General features: G+C 25.5%; 4 protein-coding genes across 4 annotated transcripts; 3 read left to right on the forward strand and 1 right to left on the reverse strand.

Moving 5' to 3' along the window:
- Positions 1-13,060: 13,060 nt before the first annotated feature.
- Positions 13,061-15,351, reverse strand: LOC149054028 (uncharacterized). Its single transcript, XM_089230710.1, has 8 exons — positions 15,267-15,351; positions 14,777-14,995; positions 14,654-14,710; positions 14,473-14,574; positions 14,156-14,377; positions 13,786-13,935; positions 13,474-13,721; positions 13,061-13,388 (listed from the first exon to the last, which is right to left on the reverse strand). Exons 1-8 carry the CDS (start codon positions 15,349-15,351, stop codon positions 13,206-13,208), a joined length of 1,266 nt encoding a protein of 421 aa, XP_089086836.1. The 3' UTR covers positions 13,061-13,205.
- On the forward strand, positions 15,265-16,097 carry LOC149054029 (uncharacterized). The gene is made up of 2 exons (XM_089230699.1): positions 15,265-15,767; positions 15,837-16,097. The coding sequence occupies exons 1-2, from the start codon at positions 15,650-15,652 to the stop codon at positions 16,031-16,033; spliced, it is 315 nt and encodes a 104-aa protein (XP_089086825.1). The 5' UTR covers positions 15,265-15,649; the 3' UTR covers positions 16,034-16,097.
- A 979-nt stretch (positions 16,098-17,076) lies between these two features.
- Positions 17,077-18,377, forward strand: LOC149054030 (zinc finger MYM-type protein 1-like). Its single transcript, XM_089230711.1, has 2 exons — positions 17,077-18,312; positions 18,360-18,377. Exons 1-2 carry the CDS (start codon positions 17,077-17,079, stop codon positions 18,375-18,377), a joined length of 1,254 nt encoding a protein of 417 aa, XP_089086837.1.
- Positions 18,378-18,393: 16 nt separating this feature from the next.
- On the forward strand, positions 18,394-19,496 carry LOC149054031 (52 kDa repressor of the inhibitor of the protein kinase-like). Its single transcript, XM_089230700.1, has 2 exons — positions 18,394-19,160; positions 19,235-19,496. Exons 1-2 carry the CDS (start codon positions 18,433-18,435, stop codon positions 19,419-19,421), a joined length of 915 nt encoding a protein of 304 aa, XP_089086826.1. The 5' UTR covers positions 18,394-18,432; the 3' UTR covers positions 19,422-19,496.
- Positions 19,497-24,860: the final 5,364 nt, after the last annotated feature.

A 24,860-nucleotide genomic window follows, 5' to 3' on the forward strand; every position in this document is an offset into this window, starting at 1 on the left:
ATATTTGATTATTTTTTGTTTCTTATTATTTTATAACATAGGTATTATATTTTAATTTAATATTAGGTATATCCATAGTCAATCAGTTATTTAAACATAATTTTCATGTTTTTGTGCATTTTATTTGCAATTCATTAAGATACACATTTGTATTATCATTCCAAAAATACTTGTATTTTATTCATATTTTTCAATAATTTATCAATGGATGAAGTACCTATTGTTAATCTCAAGTAAAAATATTTTAAAGGTAATCTAAAATTTATAACTTTGCGTAAAAAACCACTATGTACTGAAAATTGTAGTCATTTTAAATATAATTATTACTTTTTAATTTAATGAAATCACTTAAAAATCATCTTTTAATTGTGTTACTTAATGCACTTTCAATTCATTTAATTTTTAATTGATGTAAAAAAGAGTCATACTTCTCTGTGATTCTAATTTCTATGAGTACTATTATATTTCTTTCTATATAGTATACACACATGAATGTATTGTATACAATTTGTTAATACATCATTCATTACATATTCATACAATTTTTAAACTTGGTTAATTTGATGTGGTAGGTAAATGGTAATAATGTGATTCATTTTATGATATATTATTATAAATTAATTAACATTGAACCTCTACCATGGCATAGTGTTCTGCAAATTCAAAATAATTAATTATAATATAATAATGAATAAATTTAATGTTGAACAAATTAGCATTAACAACCTTCAAGTTAATAAGTCCAAGTAGGTACTTTAATTGGCTGCTGGAAAAATTGAGACTTAAAATTAACATTAGTGTTTGTTTAAGTATACAATACATAATGTTGTGTAGAAAAATGTATAGTAATTTATTTAAAAAATGCAATGACTTTAAGTTGTGAAGAAATTTATATTTTAAGATTATTTAATTATAATTATATTATAATTTTGGGTACTGATCAAGAATTTTTCAATTTTATTTTGTAGTGCCATCAATAATTGAAACAATTTAATGCATGTAGTTACTTAAAATGTCTTTATATACCTACATTTAAAGTTAGAATACCCACTGATATAAATACTAATTACTAAGCCTATCTAGTGAATTTCACTTTGCATTGAAAAAACTTTCAAAATTTAATATTATTCTTAAATTTCAATTTGAACTACTTAACTAATTCCTTTTAGAAAATACAAAACTATGTGTAATCTTATTGTCTAACTAATATTTAAGTATTTTCAGTAATATTAGCAAGCATACATTTTTAATTTTTAACTGTCAAAACTACATATACTATTATAAATTAAAATATATCCTAGTTTTCACAATAGTTATCAACTTAGCAATATTAGATGTAAAATATCAGGTGTATAAATTAATTTTTATTGAAATATTGTAGCTTATATACATACTTATTTAAATCTTATAATTATAAAGGTTTCTGAATATTTTTAAGTACATGCTATTATATTATATTTTTAGTCAGTGGTATAAATTTAATTATGATAAAATAATATTTGACTGTAGTCCAAATCACAATTCAGTAAAGTTCATTAGGGGATAAAATAAAATAAAGTGTATGAAATGTTTAAAATCGAATGTAGATGTACCAGATTATTTATATTGTTTCATTTTTATTTCTTGGGGCTTGGATTATACAAAATTTTACTAAGTATACTTTTTATTCATATTATAATTTGTTACAGTATCTGATAAGATTATGTATATACATACTAATAGTAAGTGCAGCACTTGTGAACACTTTTATTTTTTTATCAACATTTAGAATAACCAAAAACATAAACATTAAAAAAAAACCGACCTTATATTTTTATGTTAAAAATTACAAAAAATCTAGACATCTGTTAAAATTACAAAAAATATAAACTATTTTTAAATGAATCTAAATTTATATTTTACCTATTAAACAATACAAAAAACATTATACATACAGTTATAATAATGATAACAGTAATTCTTCTTCATAAAATGTACCTTCTATATCATAAATTTTATAATAACCAATATTTGATATAAAAACTTTTTCAATTGTAAATATTTCCTTTGACCAATTTGTTTTTAATTTATTTCTATATACATCAATCATTGATGATAATCTAACTCTATCATTTATCTCAAATTTAGGTATAGAATTACAAATATCATAGCTATAAACACTATTAAGTAAATCATACTCATTATTCTTATTAACTTCAACAGGTTTCATTTTTATTGTTCTATGGTATGTATTGTTATATGTCTTAATAATCTTCGGCAATTCAGAGATCCATACATTATTTAAATAAAGTACCTACTTTCTTTAATTTATCACCTAATGTACGGTTAAAACGTTCGATCATAGAACTCTTTTTATCAGTACCAGTGCTATACATTGTTATGTTATATTTGTTTAGTAATTGTTTTAAATCTTTATTATAAAATTCTTTTCCTTTATCAACATGTAATTTTTTGGTACAATATGTTTAAATATTTGTGAAAATGCTTCAGATACTTCCAATCCAGACTTTGTCTTCAAAGGTATTGAATAAACATATTTAGAAAATGTATCAATAACATTAGGAATATATTTAAAACCATTATTAGCCTTATACAATGTCTTATGATCATCATTAACTTTAATTTCATTATATTTATTTCTTAAATTATAATTGGGATCAATGTTTTTTGATTTTGGTCTATAAAAACAGTATAAATCAGCTTGCCAAGTATCATTTATACCTCTTTGTATAAAATGTCTTGTATCAAAATGTTTTCTAGCTGTTTTAAATAACTCATAAACTTCTATAAGTTCGGGTGGTTTTGATATATTGTTCTTTTTTGTATTACATTTTCTACATACTGATAATCTCCTATATTTTTTATTTTTTTCAATAAATTCTGGAATTCCATTGTTTTTTATTTTTATTTTACATTTTTTACAATAATCCATTTAATTAAGATATTATCATATATATATTTTCTCTAATTGTATTATTTGGAAGATCATAAAAAAATTCTGAACCAGATACTAAACAAATATAACAAATGGTATTAACAGTCACATATTCATTAAAGTCTGCATGTAAGACAATAATTGTTTTAGATCCAGAAATCTGTGATGGCTGCCTACTCATATTAATTACAAAAAATGGTCTGGCATCTTTAAATTGTTGTGGAGTTGTATACATTAAAGACAAATCTCGGTGTAATCTATTATAAACGTGTTTATAATCCATTGTTACGTACCCTATCAATATTCAAAACATAGTTTAAGTTTCCACTATGAGTAGTGATATAACTAAATAGGCAATTAATATAAAATAACATGCTGGGGTCATCGTAAAAAAGGCATAGATAATTAAACTACAAAAGCATTGTCACACGTCTCTTCTCGGAAAGTCACTGTTATTAAGAAAGGATGTGAATCGACTAGAATAACCAATTACACCAGGAGACTCAAATTCTGCCTTGTGCCAGATTTCACCACCTACTCCTACGGATACGAGCATATATAAGAGAGACCACGACAAGAGCTCGTCAGACGGTTTTTAAAATGTGAGCCAGACGGGTTTTTCTAAAATGTGAGCCAAACGGTTCTTAAATTTGAATCAGACGGTTAGGGACATTTAAGACACTTAGAGGCAGGTCGTAAAACCACTCATTGTCATTTTAAACAATATTTCAGAGTAAGGTCGTAACACCGCTCACCAACACATTTATAGCATATAAACTGTATTTTTGTATCAATACCCACCTTCTTTATCTTTATTTCCAAATTGAGATTTTGTAATTTTTAATGTAATTTTGTTTGAATGGGTTTGTGTTAAAAAACATGGTAAAGAAATAGATAGAATTGATAATGTTGGAAGATGTAATTTAATTAAAGGTACAGTTAGTTATTCTGCAGATCTTAGTGGTCCCACAATAAATAGTGGATTTCAATCAAAATTTAATAAAGGTGGTTATTTTAGTGCTGTTGGCAAATTGTCTAATTTATGTTTAGGATTTTTTAAAGATATAAAATATCCAGTATATAAAGGGGGTTTTGAAATAAGTTTTTTGAGACGTTCTGATATTGATGCTTTATTTAGAGATAAAAATGAAAAAGGTGATCTAGCTGGTGTTGGAAAAATTGTTATTGATGAATTTAATATTAGGATTCCAATTGTGACTTATGATGATTTGAATTAAACTAAGTTGATAAATGAATTAACTTTATTGTCTAAAAGAAACGAATATATGTTTAGATTCAAATCATGGCAATGTATTGAAGAATGAAATATTAGTGGTAAAACACTAACCAAAGACATAACAAATATGTATAAAAATATTAATAATCCTTTGTTTGCTATCATAGCTTTCCAAACAGATAAGCTAGATAATCAATTAAGAGATCCAATACAGTTTAATAATTGTAATTTAAAAAATATTTGGCTTGATATTGATAATTATAGATATCCGGAAGAACTATTGAATTTAGATTTTAATAAAGAAAAATGTAATATTACTTATGATATGTTGATGGTGTTACGTCCCGACTGAACGTCGATTCATACATCAACGTAGAGATGAAATACTGATGTTTACAATGTAATAATGTCTTTATTTTCACAAGTTATTAACAATTGATACAAAAATACAGTTTATATGCTATAAATGTGTTGGTGAGCGGTGTTACGACCTTACTCTGAAATATTGTTTAAAATGACAATGGGTGGTTTTACGACCTGCCTCTAAGTGTCTTAAATGTCCCTAACCGTCTGATTCAAATTTAAGAACCGTTTGGCTCACATTTTAGAAAAACCCGTCTGGCTCACATTTTAAAAACCGTCTGACGAGCTCTTGTCGTGGTCTCTCTTATATATGCTCGTATCCGTAGGAGTAGGTGGTGAAATCTGGCACAAGGCAGAAAAAGACGTTCTGATATTGATGCTTTATTTAGAGATAAAAATGAAAAAGGTGATCTAGCTGGTGTTGGAAAAATTGTTATTGATGAATTTAATATTAGGATTCCAATTGTGACTTATGATGATTTGAATTAAACTAAGTTGATAAATGAATTAACTTTACTGTCTAAAAGAAACAAATATATGTTTAGATTCAAATCATGGCTATGTATTGAAGAAAGAAATATTAGTGGTAAAACACTAACCAAAGACATAACAAATATGTATAGAAATATTAATAATCCTTTGTTTGCTATCATAGCTTTCCAAACAGATAAGCTAGATAATCAATTAAGAGATCCAAATGATCCAATACAGTTTGATAATTGTAATTTAAAAAATATTTGGCTTGATATTAGTAGTATTAGATATCCGGAAGAATTATTGAATTTAGATTTTAAAAAAGAAAAATTGAATATTGCTTATGATATGTTGATGGATTATAAAATTGGTCTAAGGAAATATTTACAATTGAAAAAGTTTTTATGTCAAATATTGGTTATTATAAAATTTATGATATAGAAGGTACATTTTATGAAGAAGAATTACTGTTATCATTATTATAACTGTATGTATAATGTTTTTTGTATTGTTTAATAGGTAAAATATAAATTTAGATTCATTTAAAAATAGTTTATATTTTTTGTAATTTTAACAGATGTCTAGATTTTTTGTAATTTTTAACATAAAAATATAAGGTCGGTTTTTTTTAATGTTTATGTTTTTTATGGTTATTTTTAATGTTGATAAAAAAATAACCGCACTTACTATACTCATACTTTTATTGTATAAAAACAATTTTAAGTTTAAAATGTATGTATCAAATAAAATTAACAATGGGTAATTAAATCAATTTTTCCAATTTCCCTTCAAAATTATACATACATTTTAAGTTGAAAAACAAAACTATTTATATTGAGTAAATTTGAAAAGTAAAAATAATGTCATATAAATACAACCTAACAACTTCAGTTATTATACAACTAAAATATTTATGGAATAAGTACAATGTAAATATTGTTAACTGACAATAAATAAAAGTAAATTTTACAGGATCCAAGCGCTATCTATTATTATTATTGTGATTTTAAAATTTGGTAATATCAAATCTTTATGCTGTGAAATGGTTATGTTTTTAAAAACAAAGTCTGATTTTATAGCATCATTTAACGTTAGCTTTTACGCAAAGTTTAATCATTCAATTTTTTGTAAAAATGTGATCTTCCGCAGTCTTTAGAAATGAATTACCATTTTTTTATTTTGTTGATACCACAGAAGTAAAGGAATGAAATTATGCAAGTACAAAAACAAATTTTACAGGAGAGATAAAACAAATAGTATATGATTTTTATTTTTTGGCCAAATATTTCTGTTTATTTTGAAAATTGTTTTGTAAACAAAATTGGGTTAGCGAATTAATTTATAGTAACTACCAAATAATAAATAATATGACAAATAAAGTTAATTTGATAGGTGTTTTTTTTTAATAGTCATTAGTCTATCATGAGTTCATTGTCATATGGAAAAACACATACTGTTGATAGTGTTTTTAGTAAAGATATAATACATCGACTTACAATTAAATACTTCAATAATATTATTTTGTATGATTATATCCTGATCCAGAAGAAAGCAGGAAATGTTATACATTTGTCTTGTGTTACTTTACTACTGTGGTATAATAATAATAGTAATACAATTCTTACATGAATTATTAACAGTTTAATCAGTTAAAAAAGGACTTCTAAATTTTTTATGAAATATACATTTTTTGTAAATGACTATAATCACATTCATTTTAGATTGAAAGCAGATTTCTGTAAATAATAATAAACTTTTGGTGTTTACATAATTAAAGGTAAAAGTACTTAAGAATTTTTTCTATTAGAGAAAATAAATTATAAATATAAGCTATTAATATTTGTTGTACACTATATTATTACGTATATAAGTTACTATGTATTTATAATATATTTACATTAAGTGTTAAAATTGTCTTCCACTTTGATTAAAACATATATTTAATCTTTTTTGTAAGTTATTTATACTAGCTTCTTTTATTACTTCTGGTGGAATATTCTTGCATTCAGTTATTTCAATCAATTATTAACAGCAACATAAAATATTGATTAAAATATTTTTTATTTTATACATTTGGATCCATTGGGATTTTCAATTTTCAAATGATGAGGAAAACTATTATTAGTTTATTTATTACTGTCATTAAATTCTAAAGAAGACGTATTAAAGACTAGAGGTTTTTTTTTAAGGAAAACATAATTTGCAATACATAATATGGATTTAAGATTTTTTTTTTTAAACAGAGATCCGAAACATTATTATGGCTGGGTTTACTGAGTACCCCACGTCAACCCTGCGACTTCTGCATAAATATTTAATATTTGGGGATAAACAGCGACAAACAAGTTATAATTAATTTTATTCTGATACGGGTTCGAGGAAGACACGATGCGAATCGTATAATAACGATAAGTGATAACACCATTATATGCTACCAGCTGTCGGCGCGCGTCTTCCAAAATTGAATTTCTGACAAATTTGTCTTGTCTCTTGAGCTTGAATAATTCGGCAGTTGTGCATTTCAGCATTTGTGCATGATGATATTATTATTATTATTATTACTTATTAGTAAATAGATTAATTAATATACCTATTATCATTGAGTATAGAATATACTATACTATAATACTATAATATACTATATATACTATACTCAATAACTCAATGCTATTATCTATGGGTTTGAATATGATAGTGATATGGAAAAAGGTATAAGACTATGATAGTATTAGTATCATTATGAAGGTAAAACGGTAAACACACTACCAACATACAAATGTATTATTAGAATTGGGGATAACATACAACAGGTATATTATAATCTCTTGTACCTACAACTGGTATGTGGAAGCATTATGACGGAAACATTATGACGTCAGTGGCGTCATTTGTGGGGGGGGGCAGGGTGGGCATTTGCCCCCCCCCCTTACAATTAGCGAGCCGCTTTTAGTCCTGATATAGGCCGCCAGCGGCGCAAGCCTTCAAAAAGTGAGTTATTTATTATTTATACTTTATCTCAGGTAACCGTGATAGTAACTAATATTTATAAAATTATGTAAGAAGGCTATTTGTATTGAGACAAAAATGTTTTTGTAATGTAAGTGTTAGCGAGTGTTTTTTTTTTTTTATATATTATGGGCTGGTAAAAAATTTTGCCCCCCCTCTCAAAAACTGAAATGACGCCACTGTATGACGTGATAACTGATAAGCGAACCATTAGCTTTAGCTTAGTTACGTCCTGTATGTAGGCGAGCGTCGTGTGGTTAAAAATTAAAAATGCAATTTCTAAAAATTTTGAATAGCTCTCAAGCATAAAGTTTTGCATTAATTAGTGTTGTTCATTCACTAAAATGTATTAAAAAAAATCCTTTACATTATAATTGCAAAAAAAATATAGGCTTCCGTTTGAATTTTTAAATTTGACCTCTCAAAACCCCACTCAAACTTTGAATGCTTCTAAAAAAAAATCGTGCTTACGAATTTTTAATATTTTTTAACTTCTATTGTTACAATGTGTTAGAAGCCTTGTATTAAATTTTCAAGCTTTTCTACCGATTAAATAAATTTTTATCGATATTTATAGAAAAAAAAACTAAAAAAGTTGAAAAATTAAAATGTCAGTAAACAGCTCAAAACAAATCTAAATATTTTGAAAATTTTATCAAATATATAAAACGCCTATATAAACATTCAGTCAAAATTTCAAGTAACTGCGGTAATTTGTTTTAGAGTTACACCAAAATAAGGAAATCGCTAAAAGTGAAAATCCAATGTTGTAAAAATTTCAATTTCAAATGCTCATAAAAATTTAATTTGAATTTCAGGTAGAATTTTTATTTGTGATAAAGATTGAAAAACTTGTAAGGAATCTTGTATTAAATTTTTAAATCTTAGATTTAAAAAGAAAATTTTTTATGAATTTCTAGCTTAAAATAATTTGTGAATTTTTGTGATTTTTACGTATTTTGTCAAAATTCAAACTTTGAATTCTTATAAAAAAAAATTGTGACTATGAATTTATTTTATTTTTCAACTGCTATTGTAACAATATGTTAAGAGCCTTGTATTAAATTTTCAAGCTTTTCTGCCTAACAAATAAATTTTTATCGATATTAATTTAAAAAAAACTAATAATGATCGAAAATTTGAAATGCCTATGAATAGTTCAACTTAAGTCGAAATTTTTTGAAAATTGCATGGTGGATAGAATATACTTTTATAAACATTAGGTGAAAATTTCATGTATCTATACATATTATATATTATGTATATATATATATTATATATATATATAATATTAGATATAAATAATGTATAGGCATCCTTAAAAAATTTAGATTATTTTGTTAGTCATGAACTTTGTCAAAAGTGTGATTTTGTTAGAAAACAGGAGAATTAAACATTTTATTCATTAAAATACACCAAATCGATTTTGTCAAATAAAAATATACTGTTTTCTTTTTATATTGTATAATCATATTATTTAAACGGGTATTATACGTATGTATTATGCGCTAAGCGCCTAGGTAAATATATTGTTCATTATTATGAAATTATATACATAAAGGTCACCCTTCCCGATGTCGACACGAGTTTGAGTAATCAACTGCTAATAAATTTGTAAGAACTATTCCGGCGCAAACACCATTGGTCCACCCAAAGAATATCTGCAATGGGTACTCGCCACCACTTTCGCCATTTTCTCTAATCATATCCACTTTATACTGTTAAAACACGCAAAACACATGTAAAATTAATATATACGAGAATCAACGACAATATAACCCATTTAGAATGAAAATGAGTTTTCAGATGCAGTGGTGCGTATAAAAAAAAATATAGTCTGCAGACTACGATGCACCTCACGTAAAAACAAGAATACAGCCAATCAATTAAACCACTTGATCATTTTAATAACCGTATCTAATATACTAACACAGCAGTAGGTAATATGTAATAATAATATAAATTTGTTGTAATAATATATAGCAATACTATAAATGTGTGTATCTAATAATATATTATACTAGGTAGTCTTTGATGTAGTAGGTACCTACTTAATATACCTACTTCAACAATAATAATTATTAATAAAAAATGCCGTACTTTTACTAACAATGATCGATTATCTTAAGATTTACCAAATTCCATTTGTAAAAATCAAAACTATACAAATCATTTGTGGTTGGACCAAATAATTTTGTGTTTCCTAGGTTTTACCGAAATCAAAGGATTTCGGACATTAATTAACTGCAGTATACCTATATGTATTGGTATGTTTTTTTTGCAACTTCTGATTACTTATTTTGTAAGTAATGTCCACGAATTAGCCCATGCTGAGGTAAATGGTGATATTTTTATTTGTCATATTTTAGATAAAATGCATATTTTTGCATATTTGAATAAAATGATCCACAAAAAATTTAAAAATGTGTTAGAAAAAAATACCGGACTAAAAGCTATGTCTACGATACGTAATATTTTAAATGGAAACGATGTAGATGAAGATTTTCCAAATCTAACTCCTGGGAAAGTTACAAAATTTAAATAAGCAAAAATTATGTCATATGATGTCGAACGGAGTTTTAGCAAATATAAAAACATATCTACTAAGGTCAAACAGAAGATCGATCATTTTTGAAAATTTAAAACATTGCTATGGACTAGCGTCCCGCCGTGATCACTACAACATCATGTGATTGTTTCATGTAATTCATTTGAGTAGCTTTATCAATTTTATATCAATTAATATTTTAGAGATTTTAAGATCTTAGAATTTTTTAAATGTTTTATGTTTTAAGTGTTTAACATATTTATTTTTATTAATTGGTATTTAAAAAAATGTATAGAAAATATTTTTTTTAAATAATATTTGTTTGGTTTATTTAAGCATATTTTTGCATATTTTTAATAAACCAAATGCATATTTAATCATTTTTTATTGCATATAAATCCTAGCCCTACTAATTATCTAACAATTTATTTAATTTGTTTTAATTATTGAAATAATATGTACCTACCTCTTATTTAGAATCAACATTATCTTTTTGAACAGTAGAGTCCAATTTATCTTTAGATAGTTTTTCATCATTATTATTAATGACTGATGGGTAGGGTGCGGATTTGTAGGTATGTATTTACATATTTGTCGTGAATGATACCTAATATTCGAATGATTCCTTTACAGAAATATGTCACAGGACTATCTAATTATTTTAAGCTATGGTTGATATTACCTACATATTTTTACATATTTAATCTAAATTATATATTTTTACATATTTTACTGATATTACATATTATAGTTAAATATTGAGCTATTTACTGAATTAGTAATGTATCGCCGTTTTATATTAAGGGCGGGCCAGTTGTACCGTCTACGGTTAAATTTCGATTACGCTTAATCAGAGACTGTACAACTGGCCCTTAGAGTTGTTATCTTCTCCAGTCCGTGCATGGTGCATGTGCAAATTATAATCACGAGTTGCGACTATTAGTCCATAATCACACATTATCGACTCAGTTATCGCTATTATACACGTTTCGATAAATTAAGTAAATTTCATTTCGTTATTTCTTATTTGTTGTTTAGTCGTTGGTGAAGTGTCCGCGTGTCCTCGTGTTTTTCGTATTTGTTGAGTCTTATATTATTGGTCTTATTTTAAATCATTGTTGTGTTTAATTGAAAATGCCGAAAGTTGCTCTTAAAAAAATAGATCTCATAATGAGGTACGTGCGAGATTTTCGTTGGTTGTTTGGTTGATTTTCGTTCGTTGGTTTCGAAGTTGGTGTTGTGTACAAGGATGAAGATGGTTATACATACTGGAAGAAACGAGAATGTAAATTGCACTTTACTGTTTGGTGTGCATCATAGAAATCTGGGTATAAGTTAATTTGTATATATTTATTTCAGCACAATTCAATAACATAAAGTAAATTATAGTAATAGGATCTTATACTTAAAGCAATATTTATAGTTCAATGCTTAAGAATAAGACGTATTGCTTAAGCCAATTTCGATAATTTAAAAAATAAAAATTTGCGATGATAATTAAAAGCAACGCTTAAGGTAAGTCTCGACCAACCTTAATTTAAGAAATAATTTATATTTTTTGAAGCCAAAGTCTCGTTTATGAATGTTATTTGAATTATAAAATATAGCTTAAGCAATACTTATTTTGCCCTAATACTAATTACTAATTACTAATTAGTTAAATTATTTGCTTTACAATGAAATTCTTATACAACTGAAATGATGTAATATTCTATAGGTTTCATTAGAATTTGTTTAACATAATTAATTAAGTATATTATGTTTGCTAAAATAATACATCTGTTTGGTATGTTATTATGAGAGCCCACATAACAAAAATTGATTTTAAAATCATTTTAGAAATATTTTTCAGAAAACAATGAATATTTATAAAACATCGTTTAATGATCAACATATATTTTAAAAATAATTAGAAAATATTTTTTGGCCGAAAAAAATAGTCTTCAAAATATTTTTGTTTCGTTTTCAAAATATCTTTTGAAATATTTGCATAATTAAATTTTTAAAATATATTGTTAACGATATTTTCAAAATATATGATAATATTTTGTATTCATTTTAAAGATGACTTCTAAAAATGCAATTATTAATTTCACCTTTATTTTACCAATTTTACCTAAAAAAAGGATTTGGGCTGTTTTTGAAACCTTGAAGGCGTCAGGGGCAGATTTAGGGGGGGGGGGCAAACCGGGGTACTTGCCCCAAAGTTTTGGATGGGGAGCACCAAATTGTGGGCATAACTAAGGGAGAGGGCTCTATAATTTATTACTTTGTCCCGGGTAAAAAATATACAAGATCCGGCACTAGAAGGCGTCAATGTAAAACCATAACAGGAGTTAATTTTTTGCTGTAATTTACATAACAATAACAATTTTGAATACAAATAAGTTAGGAATAATAATTAACAGTTAGAACTATAATAAAAACTTTAAATTTTATTATAGCAAGTAATTTGCAATTTTACTTTTATAATTTATATACTATAGTACCTATATAGTTTATATCAGCTTAGCTGATGACAATATCCTCTTATTAAATAAACCAAAACTTAAATATATAATATAATAAAATATTAATAATAATAATAATATAATAATAACATAGTATAGGCAGTTTATATAACCTAATATTATAAACAGTATTTAGTATACTAAAAATATCTTACCAAATATGATGGAACAGGAATGTAGAGTAGCAAACACCATTTTATGCTTCTGTCCTGCATAAGAAAACTTTGATAGCAAATTATTGTGAAACATCTTTGACATTATTTGGGGTGTCATATCTGAGACACTATCACGTGATAGTCTACTTAAGTAATGTACCTGCAAAATAAATTATTAAATTTATGTAATAAATATTGAAGATATAATATATTGATAGGTTTATTTTTAACTGAATTATAATTACTATTTTTTGTCGAAAATCATTGTCCACTATTTTTTCTTCAAAAATGTTTAGTTCTTCAAGATTTATTAAAGGAAATTTGTAAATACTTTCATCAACAGGACAATAATTATTTTTTGTAGATGAACTATTTTGGTTTTTTTGCAGGTCACCTAAAACATTATCTAGCCGGTCAATTTTAGTTGTAATATTTTTTACATCATATTTAATATTTACAGAACGAGTCAAACTTTTTAAAATATTAAGCATTTCTGAAAAAAAGAAAATGCTTTTATTACAAATTTAATAGATATGGTTTATTCAATATATTATTACCAGCTTGGACTTTTGAGCTATTTGAAATTGATACAGATGATGACGGTGTACTAAAATGAGTTGGTGTATTGTCCAAATGTTTATCTTCAACATTAAACTTTTCTAGGCAATCACTTTTAAAATCAACATTTATATTATCCATGCCATCTGCTATTAAAATAATATATATATATAAATATATATATATATATATATTAAAAAATATATATATTAAAATTGTAACTATAACACTAAGCAAATACCTACAATACGTATTGATGTTATAGTTAATCAATTTAAATTAAATCATGTATACTGATTATTTAGATAGTAAATATTAATAAATAATAAAATCTACCTAGTTATCATAATAATAAAAATAATATTTTACTGTAATGGATTGAATTATTATCAATATTAATGTTGTCATGATAAATGTCTGTATTGATTTGTGTAGATTTGGAAGGAATTAAAGTTGACCCAAAATCCAACTTTCTTTTTATAATTTTATTGGAATTTGGTATGTCAATATCGTCCACATCCCATTTTCCAGATGGCGAGATTAAGATAGCACTTGTAGATACTAAAGGCTTATTTTTTGAAATTGATGAACCTATTAAAATAAAATATATACATAATAAGAAATAGGTATATTTTAAAAATTTAAATAGCTACGTTATCTTTATTATTAGTTTATACAATATTTACTTCTAAGTGGTAAATAAGATTCAGTAGATAATCTTTTGTTATCTTCAGATATATTTATACTGGTTTTGTTTTGGAAATATTTTAATGGAGACTTTTTTTTGCCTGTTAACAAAATATTAGAATGATTGTATATTTTAAAATATAATTATATTAAATTAACAAAATCTAATTTATTGCTTACTTTTAATGTTTGAAATTAACATAGTATCAGAATCTGAACCAGTATCTTCATCAATATCTGAAATGATTATTAATATAATATCATTAAAAAAAAAAAATGCAGCCATTTTATTTACTATGTTACCTGTTTCAATAAACTTGGGTGGGCTTAGAATTTTATCTTGAATTGTTTTAAAATGTTTTTTAGGTTTTTTTTTTAAAGAAAAAGAATCACCATCGTTTATATAATCATCATCAATTTTTTTACATCGAATATTCCTTGTTTCTTTATCTTCTTCAATTGAAGATAAGTCTGATGTAAAAGTTGCTACTTCAGCTTTAGCTTTGGCTTCTTTTAAACTCGCTAAAAGTTTTTTTAATAAAACAAAAAATATTTTTTATGTTACAATTTTTGGTAATACTTATTATAGTAGATATTAAAATAACTAACAATAATATGAATAGTTTATTAGTAATAATTGTATAGGTAATAATTGTTATTAATGAAATATGTGTACTTACAAATAGATTTAGCTAAGATACGAATTTGAAACCAGGTGTATTCAAGAGTATTAGCATTGAGTATAGATTAAAAAAATAAAGATATATTAAAAAATATAGATTAAAAAAAAAACCATTGAGTATAGATAGTATAGAGAAACCATCTATAGCTGAAATATGTGATACGCGCAAAGGGATAGCAGCCGATAGATGTCGCATTCCTTAATTTGTCGCGGATAGCAAATGCAGTATGACCATATTAATGATACATATTTATTGTATATATTTAAAATACCATAAAATAAATTTTACATAGAGCGCCAAAAATGTTATTTGAAAAGGACACGGATATTATATGTTACAAGAAAAGACGAATTAAATACCTATCTATGTAGGTATTTAAAAAATAATTTAACGAACTTTACTACCTTCTAAGTTATTAGTTTTAATTTTTTAATTTGTGCTGTAATTGTGAAATTTTTAAATTGTTGGTTTTTTGTAATTACAAATTCTAAATATGCCTGGCGGAAGCTGTAATTATTCTAACTGTAAGAATAATAGATCTAATTGTAAAAAAAAAATGTACAGATTTCCTACAGATACAGAGACATGTAGAAAATGGATTCTTAATTCTGGTAAGTTAAATACATTTTAATTGAAATGACTAAGATTAATGCAGAGTAAATAAGATATTATTTTTATAGGAAACATGGCATTAGATGAATTGTCACCGAAAAAAATTAAAAATAGGTATCTGTGTGAAGATCATTTTAATGCACATGATTTCACCAGACCAGATCATAACAGGCTTATGTCTGGAGCCATTCCTAAAAAGTTTAATGCGCATAGTAAGCAGGGGCGCCCGCAGAGAGGGGCCAGTGGGTGCCATTGCACCCACTGACATTTTTTAATAAACAAAACAATTATTATATTATATTATAATATATTCAATTTTTTTTTCTGATTTTTTTTCTATAATCCAATAATTATCTAAGGTAAACTTTCACAGAATAATATTATGACCTTATGTCTCATGACGATATTTAGTATATTCTTATACACTGTGTCACTGTGTATGGTATAATAATTATTATTATATCTACTATCTAGACTATCTATTTATATTTAGATGTCTGAACAAAATATACGGGAAATGGGAATTACCACGCTCGATAATCGAGAATATTCGATAACAACTAACAAGTATCACTCTCCTCAGTCCTACTTCTCCCAGTGCATTACGATTAACGATACGTCGATACGTATTTATAGCTACTAGCTAGCGTCCAGTTCATTACTCATTGTTCATTACTAGTTATTGCGATTCACCTTGAATGTTAACTTATGACAATTTGACAATAAAGTAGGTTTTCAAGTTTAAATTACCGAGTTAAAGAGGTATTATAGTTGTTATAGTTATTAGTTCGTTATTCGGCTACAAAAATTATTATCATTATGAGTAATAAAAGAAAAGACTCAATATTGAGTTTTTTTCAAAAAAAAATTAAACCATTACCTGAGTCAGATGTTCCTTTGCTACAAAGAGATACAGACGAGATAGTAGAGTCACAAAACCTAATTTTGGTAAGTACTTACTCGAATACATATTTTATCATACCTATTATTATTAATTTTTAATTAAAAATATGCAAAAAATATATTATAATATGTAATTTTTTCTATAAATAAAAAACATATTTACAATAAATTAATATAAATAATATTTCATTAAATTTTATTCTATTAAAATATAAATAATTTTTAACTGAGTGATAAAAAATTAATACTAGCTATAAATATAAGATGATAAATGATTGGTAGGTGTCTGGTGTATTGATTATATATTGATAGTCAGGTGATTTAATTAAAAAAAAATTAAAATACAATTTTATAAGTTTTGTTACTAATCCTAATTCCTACATTTACTTTTGTATACTATTAAATATGTTTTTTTTTTTTTATTGTCAAATAAAGCAATCTAATGCATTAACCAGTGAAACAAAAGAAGTAGTTGATGAAGTTTTGACAAATGATTTTGCTGTTGAAAATGATTGTGATCAGTATGATATTGGACATTATATAAAACATGATTTAAATATTACTGAAGATTTTAAGTATAAACTGTTGAAGAATCCTTGGGTTCCAAGTATCCATTATAATTTTAAGAAAGATATTGTTGTTGGAAATCGGGCATTTGTATTTAAGTGGTTTTCAATTTATCCTTGGCTGGCTTATTCAAAAATATTTAAGGGCACATTTTGTCTATACTGTGTTTTATTTCAAACTCATGTATCTCATGGAGGTTTTCAAGGACAGTTTATAAATAAGCCTTTCCAACGTTATCAAAAGTTTTTAGAAAAAGCAAACAACCATTCAAAAACTCAATGGCATATTGAATCTTCTATACGTTTCAATGATTTTATAAATATGACGAGTAAAAATTCTAGTGTACATCAGATGATTAATACAAACTACAAAAATAAAATTGATGCAAATAGAAAGAAATTAATACCTATATTATCATCACTATATTTTTGTGCATTACATAATTTACCAATAAGGGGAAAGACGGATGATTCAGCTGTTTTTAATAAGTTATTACAATTCAGAATTGATGCTGGGGATAATATTTTAAAAGATCATTTGGAAAATGCCCCTAAAAATTTAACTTATATTTCTCACCGTACACAAAATGAGATGTTAGAATCAATGTCTGCAACATTAAAATCTGTTATATCACAAGAAATTAATGAAGCTTCTTGTTTTTCTATTATTGCTGATGAAACAGCAGATATAAGTGGTATTGAACAGTTATCCATTTGTATACGATTTTTAAAAGATAACAATTTGCATGAAGAATTTATTGGGTTTTATCCTTTAAAAGAATTTGATGCCGAGTTCATTTCTAAAACAATATTAGAAGCATGTAATCATATGAAATTAGATTTAAACAAATGTGTGGGTCAAGGCTATGATGGGTGTGCCACTATGGCTGGATGTATATCTGGAGTACAAAAGAGAATCAAGGATATGTATCCTAGAGCCCATTTTTTTCATTGCGCTAGTCATCGCCTTAATTTAGTCATCAATGATTTAAATGTCTTGCCTGAAGTTAGAAATTGTATTACCAAAATAAAGGACACTATAACATTTTTTAAAGAAAGTGCAGTTCGCATGAATGTAATTAATTCTAGTAATTGTAAATTAACCAAACTGTGTGAAACTAGATTTGTAGAGAAGCATAAGAGTGTAAGACAATTCAATGAAAAGTATATTGTTATTGTAGAAGGTTTAGAAGAAATGTCAACATCAAAACATTTTAACAGTAAAACTAAGCAACGAAGCCTTGAAATTCTAAATGCAATTACTACTCCAAGTTTTGTTATTTTACTATCAATTATAGCAAAGTATTCCGCCAAATTTGAATTTATATCTACTATTCTTCAGGGTGTGAATATTGATTTACAAGAAGCCACAAAACGCATTCAAGAGCTTTTACAGATTGTAAAAAATGACAGATGTAACAGTGAGTGTCAATTTAACTTAATATTCAAAAAAGCAGAAGAAACTGCAATTAAAATTGGTCTAGAGTTAAAAATACCACGAAGAGCTATCAGACAAACACAACGAGATAATTATCCAAGTAATAATATTAATGACTTTTTTAGACAATCTTTATTTATTCCCTACTTAGATTCCATAATAATGTCAATTAGTGATAGATTCTCTGATGAAAATTTAAAATCATTTTCATTATTTAATTTACACCCAAAAAAAATGATAAAAATGAATATTGAAGAGTTCAGTGAAGTAGTTAAATCTATCAATAACTTATATGGACCTCTTCTTGATAATTTTGAAGAAGAAGCAATAACTTGGTATGAAATATGGCTAAAAAAACCATGTGATCCAAATACACAAATAATTGATTTACTAGAAGAATCTAAATACTATCCTGCTGTAAATACAGCTTTACAAATAGCTATTACATTACCAGCAACTTCCTGTTCAGTTGAAAGAACCTTTAGGTACCTAACATATTATTATAAACCATATTTTGTATTGATTATTTAATATTGATTATAATTATTATCTATTTTAGTGCTTTGCGTCGTATCAAGACATGGGTAAGATCTACAATGTCCAATATGAGATTAAGCAGTTTGGCACTAATTCACATTCACAAAAATAGATTTGACGATACATTATTTTTTGAAAATCACAAAACCGATGTTATGAATCATTTTGGACTAAATGTCAGACGTTTATCATTATTATTTGATTCATAATTCATATAATATTATTAATAATTTTATAATTTTTTTCTATGTATTGTATTAGTTATGATTTATATTATTATACATTTGGAGTTATGTTTAGATAATAATATAAATATATGTAAAATATAGAACATGCATTTCAATTTGCACCCACTGAGCTGATTTCCTGTGGGCGCCCCTGCCATTTTCCAATAATTCTTTTGCTTCTATAACAAATTGTTCTAAGTATAAATTAGAATTTGTAGGCTTTTCATTGCCCCAGTAAATTCCAATTGGGAAAACAGAGTTCTTAAATGGCCGTATATAGGCTAAAATTGGCCATAGCTGACTAGAACTGCTCTTAGAGATTGGCAAGCCATCAATTCCGATTACTATTTTTATCACCTCAATATTATTAGTTGAATAAAATTTAAAATGATCTTGAATGGATGAACTTAAACCAAAATGATAGTATAAACCAGGACTTATTATTGATAAAGCATGTGTCACATTAGTTTTTTTAGTTTTTAATATAGTACGAGAATCTTTAGGGAGTTTTGATAATGTTGGAACTTTTTTCAAAATTATCAATAATCCATCAAATGCATTATGAGGTATATTAAATTGTGTTGCCCAAATAACTAAATCATTTTGAAACTCATCACATATACTAATTGGTTCATGAGTAGGTAGATCATATTCATTGCTCTCAGAAAACTAAAAAAAAATTTGTAAGAAAATTAAAAACGAAGAATTATTAATATAATTAAGAATGTAGTAGAACTATTACTTTTGGAAATATAAATTCAGAATTGAAACAATTATCATCAGTCAAGTAATTTGCAGAAGTCAACTCTGGACTATAAAAATATTCTTTTTTGGGTTTATTACTACAAATATTATCAGATACTTCTTTTAATTTACACTGGTTATTCTTTTGCAAATTAAAATCATTAACCTCAATGTTGAATACAGAGTCTAATTCTTCTCTAACTCTCCTCCTCTTTGTTCTTTCACTCGTCATTGTAATAATTTCAATATTATTATCAATTTTCTAGAAAAATCAGAATAAAACAACTATGTACCTAATAAACTAATATATAAATATATTTTAATCATATTAAATACCTATATGTAGTATTTATTATATACATTTTAATTTGATGGTATTAAAAATATATCTAAATAGGTAGATATAAGTACCAAATACTAATTCTATATTATAATATAATACCTACCTATATAGGTAATGAATATATATATATGTGGATTATATATTAAAATAAAACATCATCTATAGTAAATAGTAAAAGCTATTGTTATTAATGTTATTAATGTTATTTACCAATTTATATTTTTATACCAAGACTAATACAGATAGGTACCTTCAAAATGGTTGAATTTCATATTCAAATATATTATTTTAAGATTGTATAAAATAGCAAATATTTATAGTAGGTATAATTATTAAAAAAAAAAAAAAAAAAATTATAAAAGTATCAGAAAATAATGTATCAAAAATATTTTGTTGAATAATATAATATCATTATAGGTACAGGTGATTCTTTTACCAAACAACACTCATTAGGTACTTCAGAAAGTATTGCATTTTTTCAAAATATTTCTATTACATAGTTTTCATAATTTTCAGTTGATATAGAACAACCTTTTTCTAAAAAAAAAAATATATATTTTATATTTTTGGAGTTCATCATAGCATGAAAATCATTTTTTGAATAAGTAGTTTTTGAGTTGTAGGCATTTAAAGTTTCAATAAGCGGTGTGGTGGTACGGGATACCCTGCAAAATGTTAGTCCACTACAACCCTGCTATAATATTTACTATTTTAATCGTGTAAACAATTTAGAAAATAATCTATTATATATTCGTTAATATATTTATTCTATGTACCTAGTAGATTTAAAACTAATTGGTCGTTATAATTTTATTGTGTAAAATATTATACCTATACCTACCTAATGTAACACTATACAATATAATATGTAATAACAGTGTAAATAGTATTTTTATTTTTATTTTATCACAATTATGAATTATTTACAAAAAGTAAAATTTTATTTAGTTACAGTAGATCAAAGCAGACTAGTTAAAACAGACCTGACGTTTGGTAATTACTAATTATTACTTAGTAAAACATCAGGAGGTTCTCATGCACACGCATATATTGAATGATAATAATAATAGCAAAAATACTAAACTAAAAAAGAACGTTTACATACCTTTTATAGTGCAGTTGCGTATTCCGATTCGCAATTAACTCAACTGATTTGCAACTTAGGCAGCTGGTGACACACCAGAGTACCAGACGGCAGACACACGGACGTATAAAACTATGTACAAAATGAATCGATACTTTATATTGTTTATATAGTCGAAGGTATAGGAATTATGAGCGTACTTTTTTACTCATGTGGTGCGTTATAGACGACGTATGACATCGGAGTCATCGGACTATCGGAGTCATCGGACTATCGGAGTATCGGACAGTGAAATGACTATTATAAATTATAATATATATTATAGTATTATATCACAATATTGTCAATTTTGTCCAAAAAGTCCGCCGTCCAGATTAGATTACTGGTGATTGAGATAGGCGGCGGGTGCCGGGCAGCATATAAGCATTCTGGGGTCTGTTTCAGCACCCGTGTTCATCCACGCACTCCCATTGGTCGATTTCAAATTCCCGCCAAGTTTAGTTACATACAAAATATGTATAAAGATAGTTTATTAGATATGAGTGATAAGACAAATTATTACACATGATAATAGTACCTAATTTAGATACCCACACATTGACATTGTATTGTATTTGTTTTATATAATAATGTATAAGATAGTAAAATGTTTGTAATTAGTAGGTATTAATTGCATAGATAGATTTGAACATAACTAATTTTATAATTTTTTTGTTTGGTATATGTTCTTTGTTATTAAGTAATACATTAATATCTACTATTTATTTATTCTACAACGCAAGATTTTATGAATAATTGTATTATTCTTATTTTATATTGCTTCAACTCCTAGTGGTGTGGTATTACTATTTTATTTGGTACCTACCTATCTGCAATAAATTATGTAGTATGATCATTTTATAGACTATAGGCACCTTTTAAATGAATTGATCATTGAATAAATTAGTTTTATTATAAACAAGTAACAACTACCTATAATATATTGTATTTTCTATCGTTTTGTTTCCCTTGTTTTTTTTTTTTTTTTTTACATATGTTTGATCTATTTTGTGAGTAAGTTATTTACATAATTGGAATAAACACATATTATGCTGTTTGATCCACAGATAAGCTAACAACAGTTAGTTACCTATCAAAATAAAATAAATGACGATAAATAAAATAAATAATAAATTAATGCCTATGTCAATTTTTAATAATAATTTATAGTATACATATAATAATATTTTAATAATTAATAATACAGCTTAATGACCTACCCCGTGTGATTTAGCATTTGGTATATTTTTTTCTACATTTTCTGCTAAATTTCTTCTTCTTTTTTTCTTGGGGGGATCATTATTTTTTGGACGTCCCAAAGTTGTTGGCTGTACATGAATTGTAGCACGAGATAGATGTCTCAGAAATATTTTGCTTTGTGTTATATAAGAAAGTCGAAAGTACAATATAAAACATTAAAATTATTTAAATGTTTATGATATAAGGAAAATATTCCTATAGAAATGTATGCATAATATAATATAAATATGCCTTTCTTTGTTCAGAGTATATGTGGTCAGTGTTGAGTAACTTTTAAAAAGTAATTATTCGCTACTTCAAATATTTTTATTTAAATTACATTTGAGTTACCTAAAATTATTTTTATCACGTTACATTCCTTTTTTAGGTATAAACAAAGAAACAAAGTAGTAGGTTACTTAAATAACATATTTTTTTTATCTTTGTTAGTTTACTCATAAGTCGTAAATCATAATTAATTTTAATTAAGTTTCATTTTTAAGCCAAACTCTTTTCCCTCTGATAATGAAGTAATAATATTTATCCCTGAAATGTTTAATAATATTGTTAACTATTATCGGAATCAAAAATAATTAATAATTTAAATCTTAACGGCTTGTTTTAGTAATATACATTCAAAACTATTATTTTAATAAATAACGTTGAAAATAACGCGATCGTGCGTTACTTCATAGAAATTAATTTTAAAAAGTAATTGCGTTACTTTAAGTAAAATGTAATGAAATTACTACTGCATTACTGAAAAAGTTAATGCTTTGTAGTAATTTCTAATTTGCACTTTTAGTTACTGTAAGTACTGCAACACTGTAAGTGATGTTATGAATAATTTGAAAATCCCACCAAGTTTAGTAACGCACGCATCAACTTAAATTAAAAATACTCATATGGTTTGTGTAATTGTAATATACTATATTTATGTATTAAGTAATAAAATTGGTAGTTTTAATTGACCAACAATTATTAATTTAATTTACACCATGCAGGCTAATATGATTATTAGGTGCAAACCTAAAATTAATTTATGCATGTACCTATAGCATGCATATTTATTATCAAATGGGTTTCTTGTCTAGGTTTACATGAAGTATAATATATGGTAATATTTTTCTATAAATAACATGATTTTTATAGTATTGATAATGATGATTATAAAATTTAAATAATCATTAAGTACAGTGAAAATATAATATAACACCTTATATGGATTATTATTTTAAATAACTTATTATAAAATATATCAGTCCATTGTTAAAATGTTCAAATCGATTGAATGTGAAAATAATATTTATCGCTCAAATTTGTTCTCTGAGCAAGACATTTTAAAATGGATTAGTGAGTACAGCAATAACACTAATACAAGTTGGTGTATGGATAATAAATCAACATTTAATCAATGTTCAAAATTTGTGTGTAGGTAAGTAAACTTCATATCTACTAATAAATAGTAAATTAAAAGTTTTACCAATGATCTGCTCTATTATTATGTAGGTACATGTACATCTAAGCTAGTATTTATGTAACTATAACCTAATGTTTAAAACAAAAATAAATATTTATAACAACTGTTGTTGAATAATTTTTGTAGATTATTTTTAAAACTTAACTCAAATGGTTTACTTAAATATCGGTGTACCTTTATATCAAATATATTATTCTATTATACGGCATAACATGTTGGGATTGCACCAACAGAAATGATATCAATACATTGTACATTACACAAAAAATGATTATAAAAGTAGCATACACCCTACCATTAAAATACCCATCAGATGAACTATTCAACCATGCTAATATATTATCTGTTAATAAATTATACATTAGGCAAATTTTAGTTAAATCCATATAGAGTCATACACTCAATGCTACAGAAATAATAGACAAAAGAACAGGAAAATACAATAAACCGTCATATACTTTATTAACTAGTTCTAGAAATTCTCCCAATTAC

Source organism: Diuraphis noxia, unplaced genomic scaffold (assembly GCF_037042655.1).
Source record: "Diuraphis noxia isolate RWA-SAM2 unplaced genomic scaffold, SU_Dnox_SAM2 contig0013, whole genome shotgun sequence".
In the NCBI taxonomy this organism is placed as follows: Eukaryota; Metazoa; Arthropoda; class Insecta; order Hemiptera; family Aphididae; genus Diuraphis; species Diuraphis noxia.

Excerpts from the sequence above, each read along its gene's own strand:
- LOC149054029 (XM_089230699.1), top strand. The coding sequence starts at position 15,650 with ATGCCTGGCGGAAGCTGTAATTATTCTAACTGTAAGAATAATAGATCT. Across the intron at positions 15,768-15,836 it reads AAAATGGATTCTTAATTCTG|GAAACATGGCATTAGATGAA; the intron begins GTAAGTTAAATA and ends TTATTTTTATAG.
- LOC149054031 (XM_089230700.1), top strand. The coding sequence starts at position 18,433 with ATGTCAACATCAAAACATTTTAACAGTAAAACTAAGCAACGAAGCCTT. Across the intron at positions 19,161-19,234 it reads TCAGTTGAAAGAACCTTTAG|TGCTTTGCGTCGTATCAAGA; the intron begins GTACCTAACATA and ends TATCTATTTTAG.
- LOC149054028 (XM_089230710.1), bottom strand. The coding sequence starts at position 15,351 with ATGCGACATCTATCGGCTGCTATCCCTTTGCGCGTATCACATATTTCA. Across the intron at positions 14,575-14,653 it reads GTTAATTTCAAACATTAAAA|GCAAAAAAAAGTCTCCATTA; the intron begins GTAAGCAATAAA and ends TTTTGTTAACAG. Across the intron at positions 13,936-14,155 it reads TAATAATTCAATCCATTACA|CAGATGGCATGGATAATATA; the intron begins GTAAAATATTAT and ends TTATTTTAATAG.
- LOC149054030 (XM_089230711.1), top strand. The coding sequence starts at position 17,077 with ATGTTTTTTTTTTTTTATTGTCAAATAAAGCAATCTAATGCATTAACC.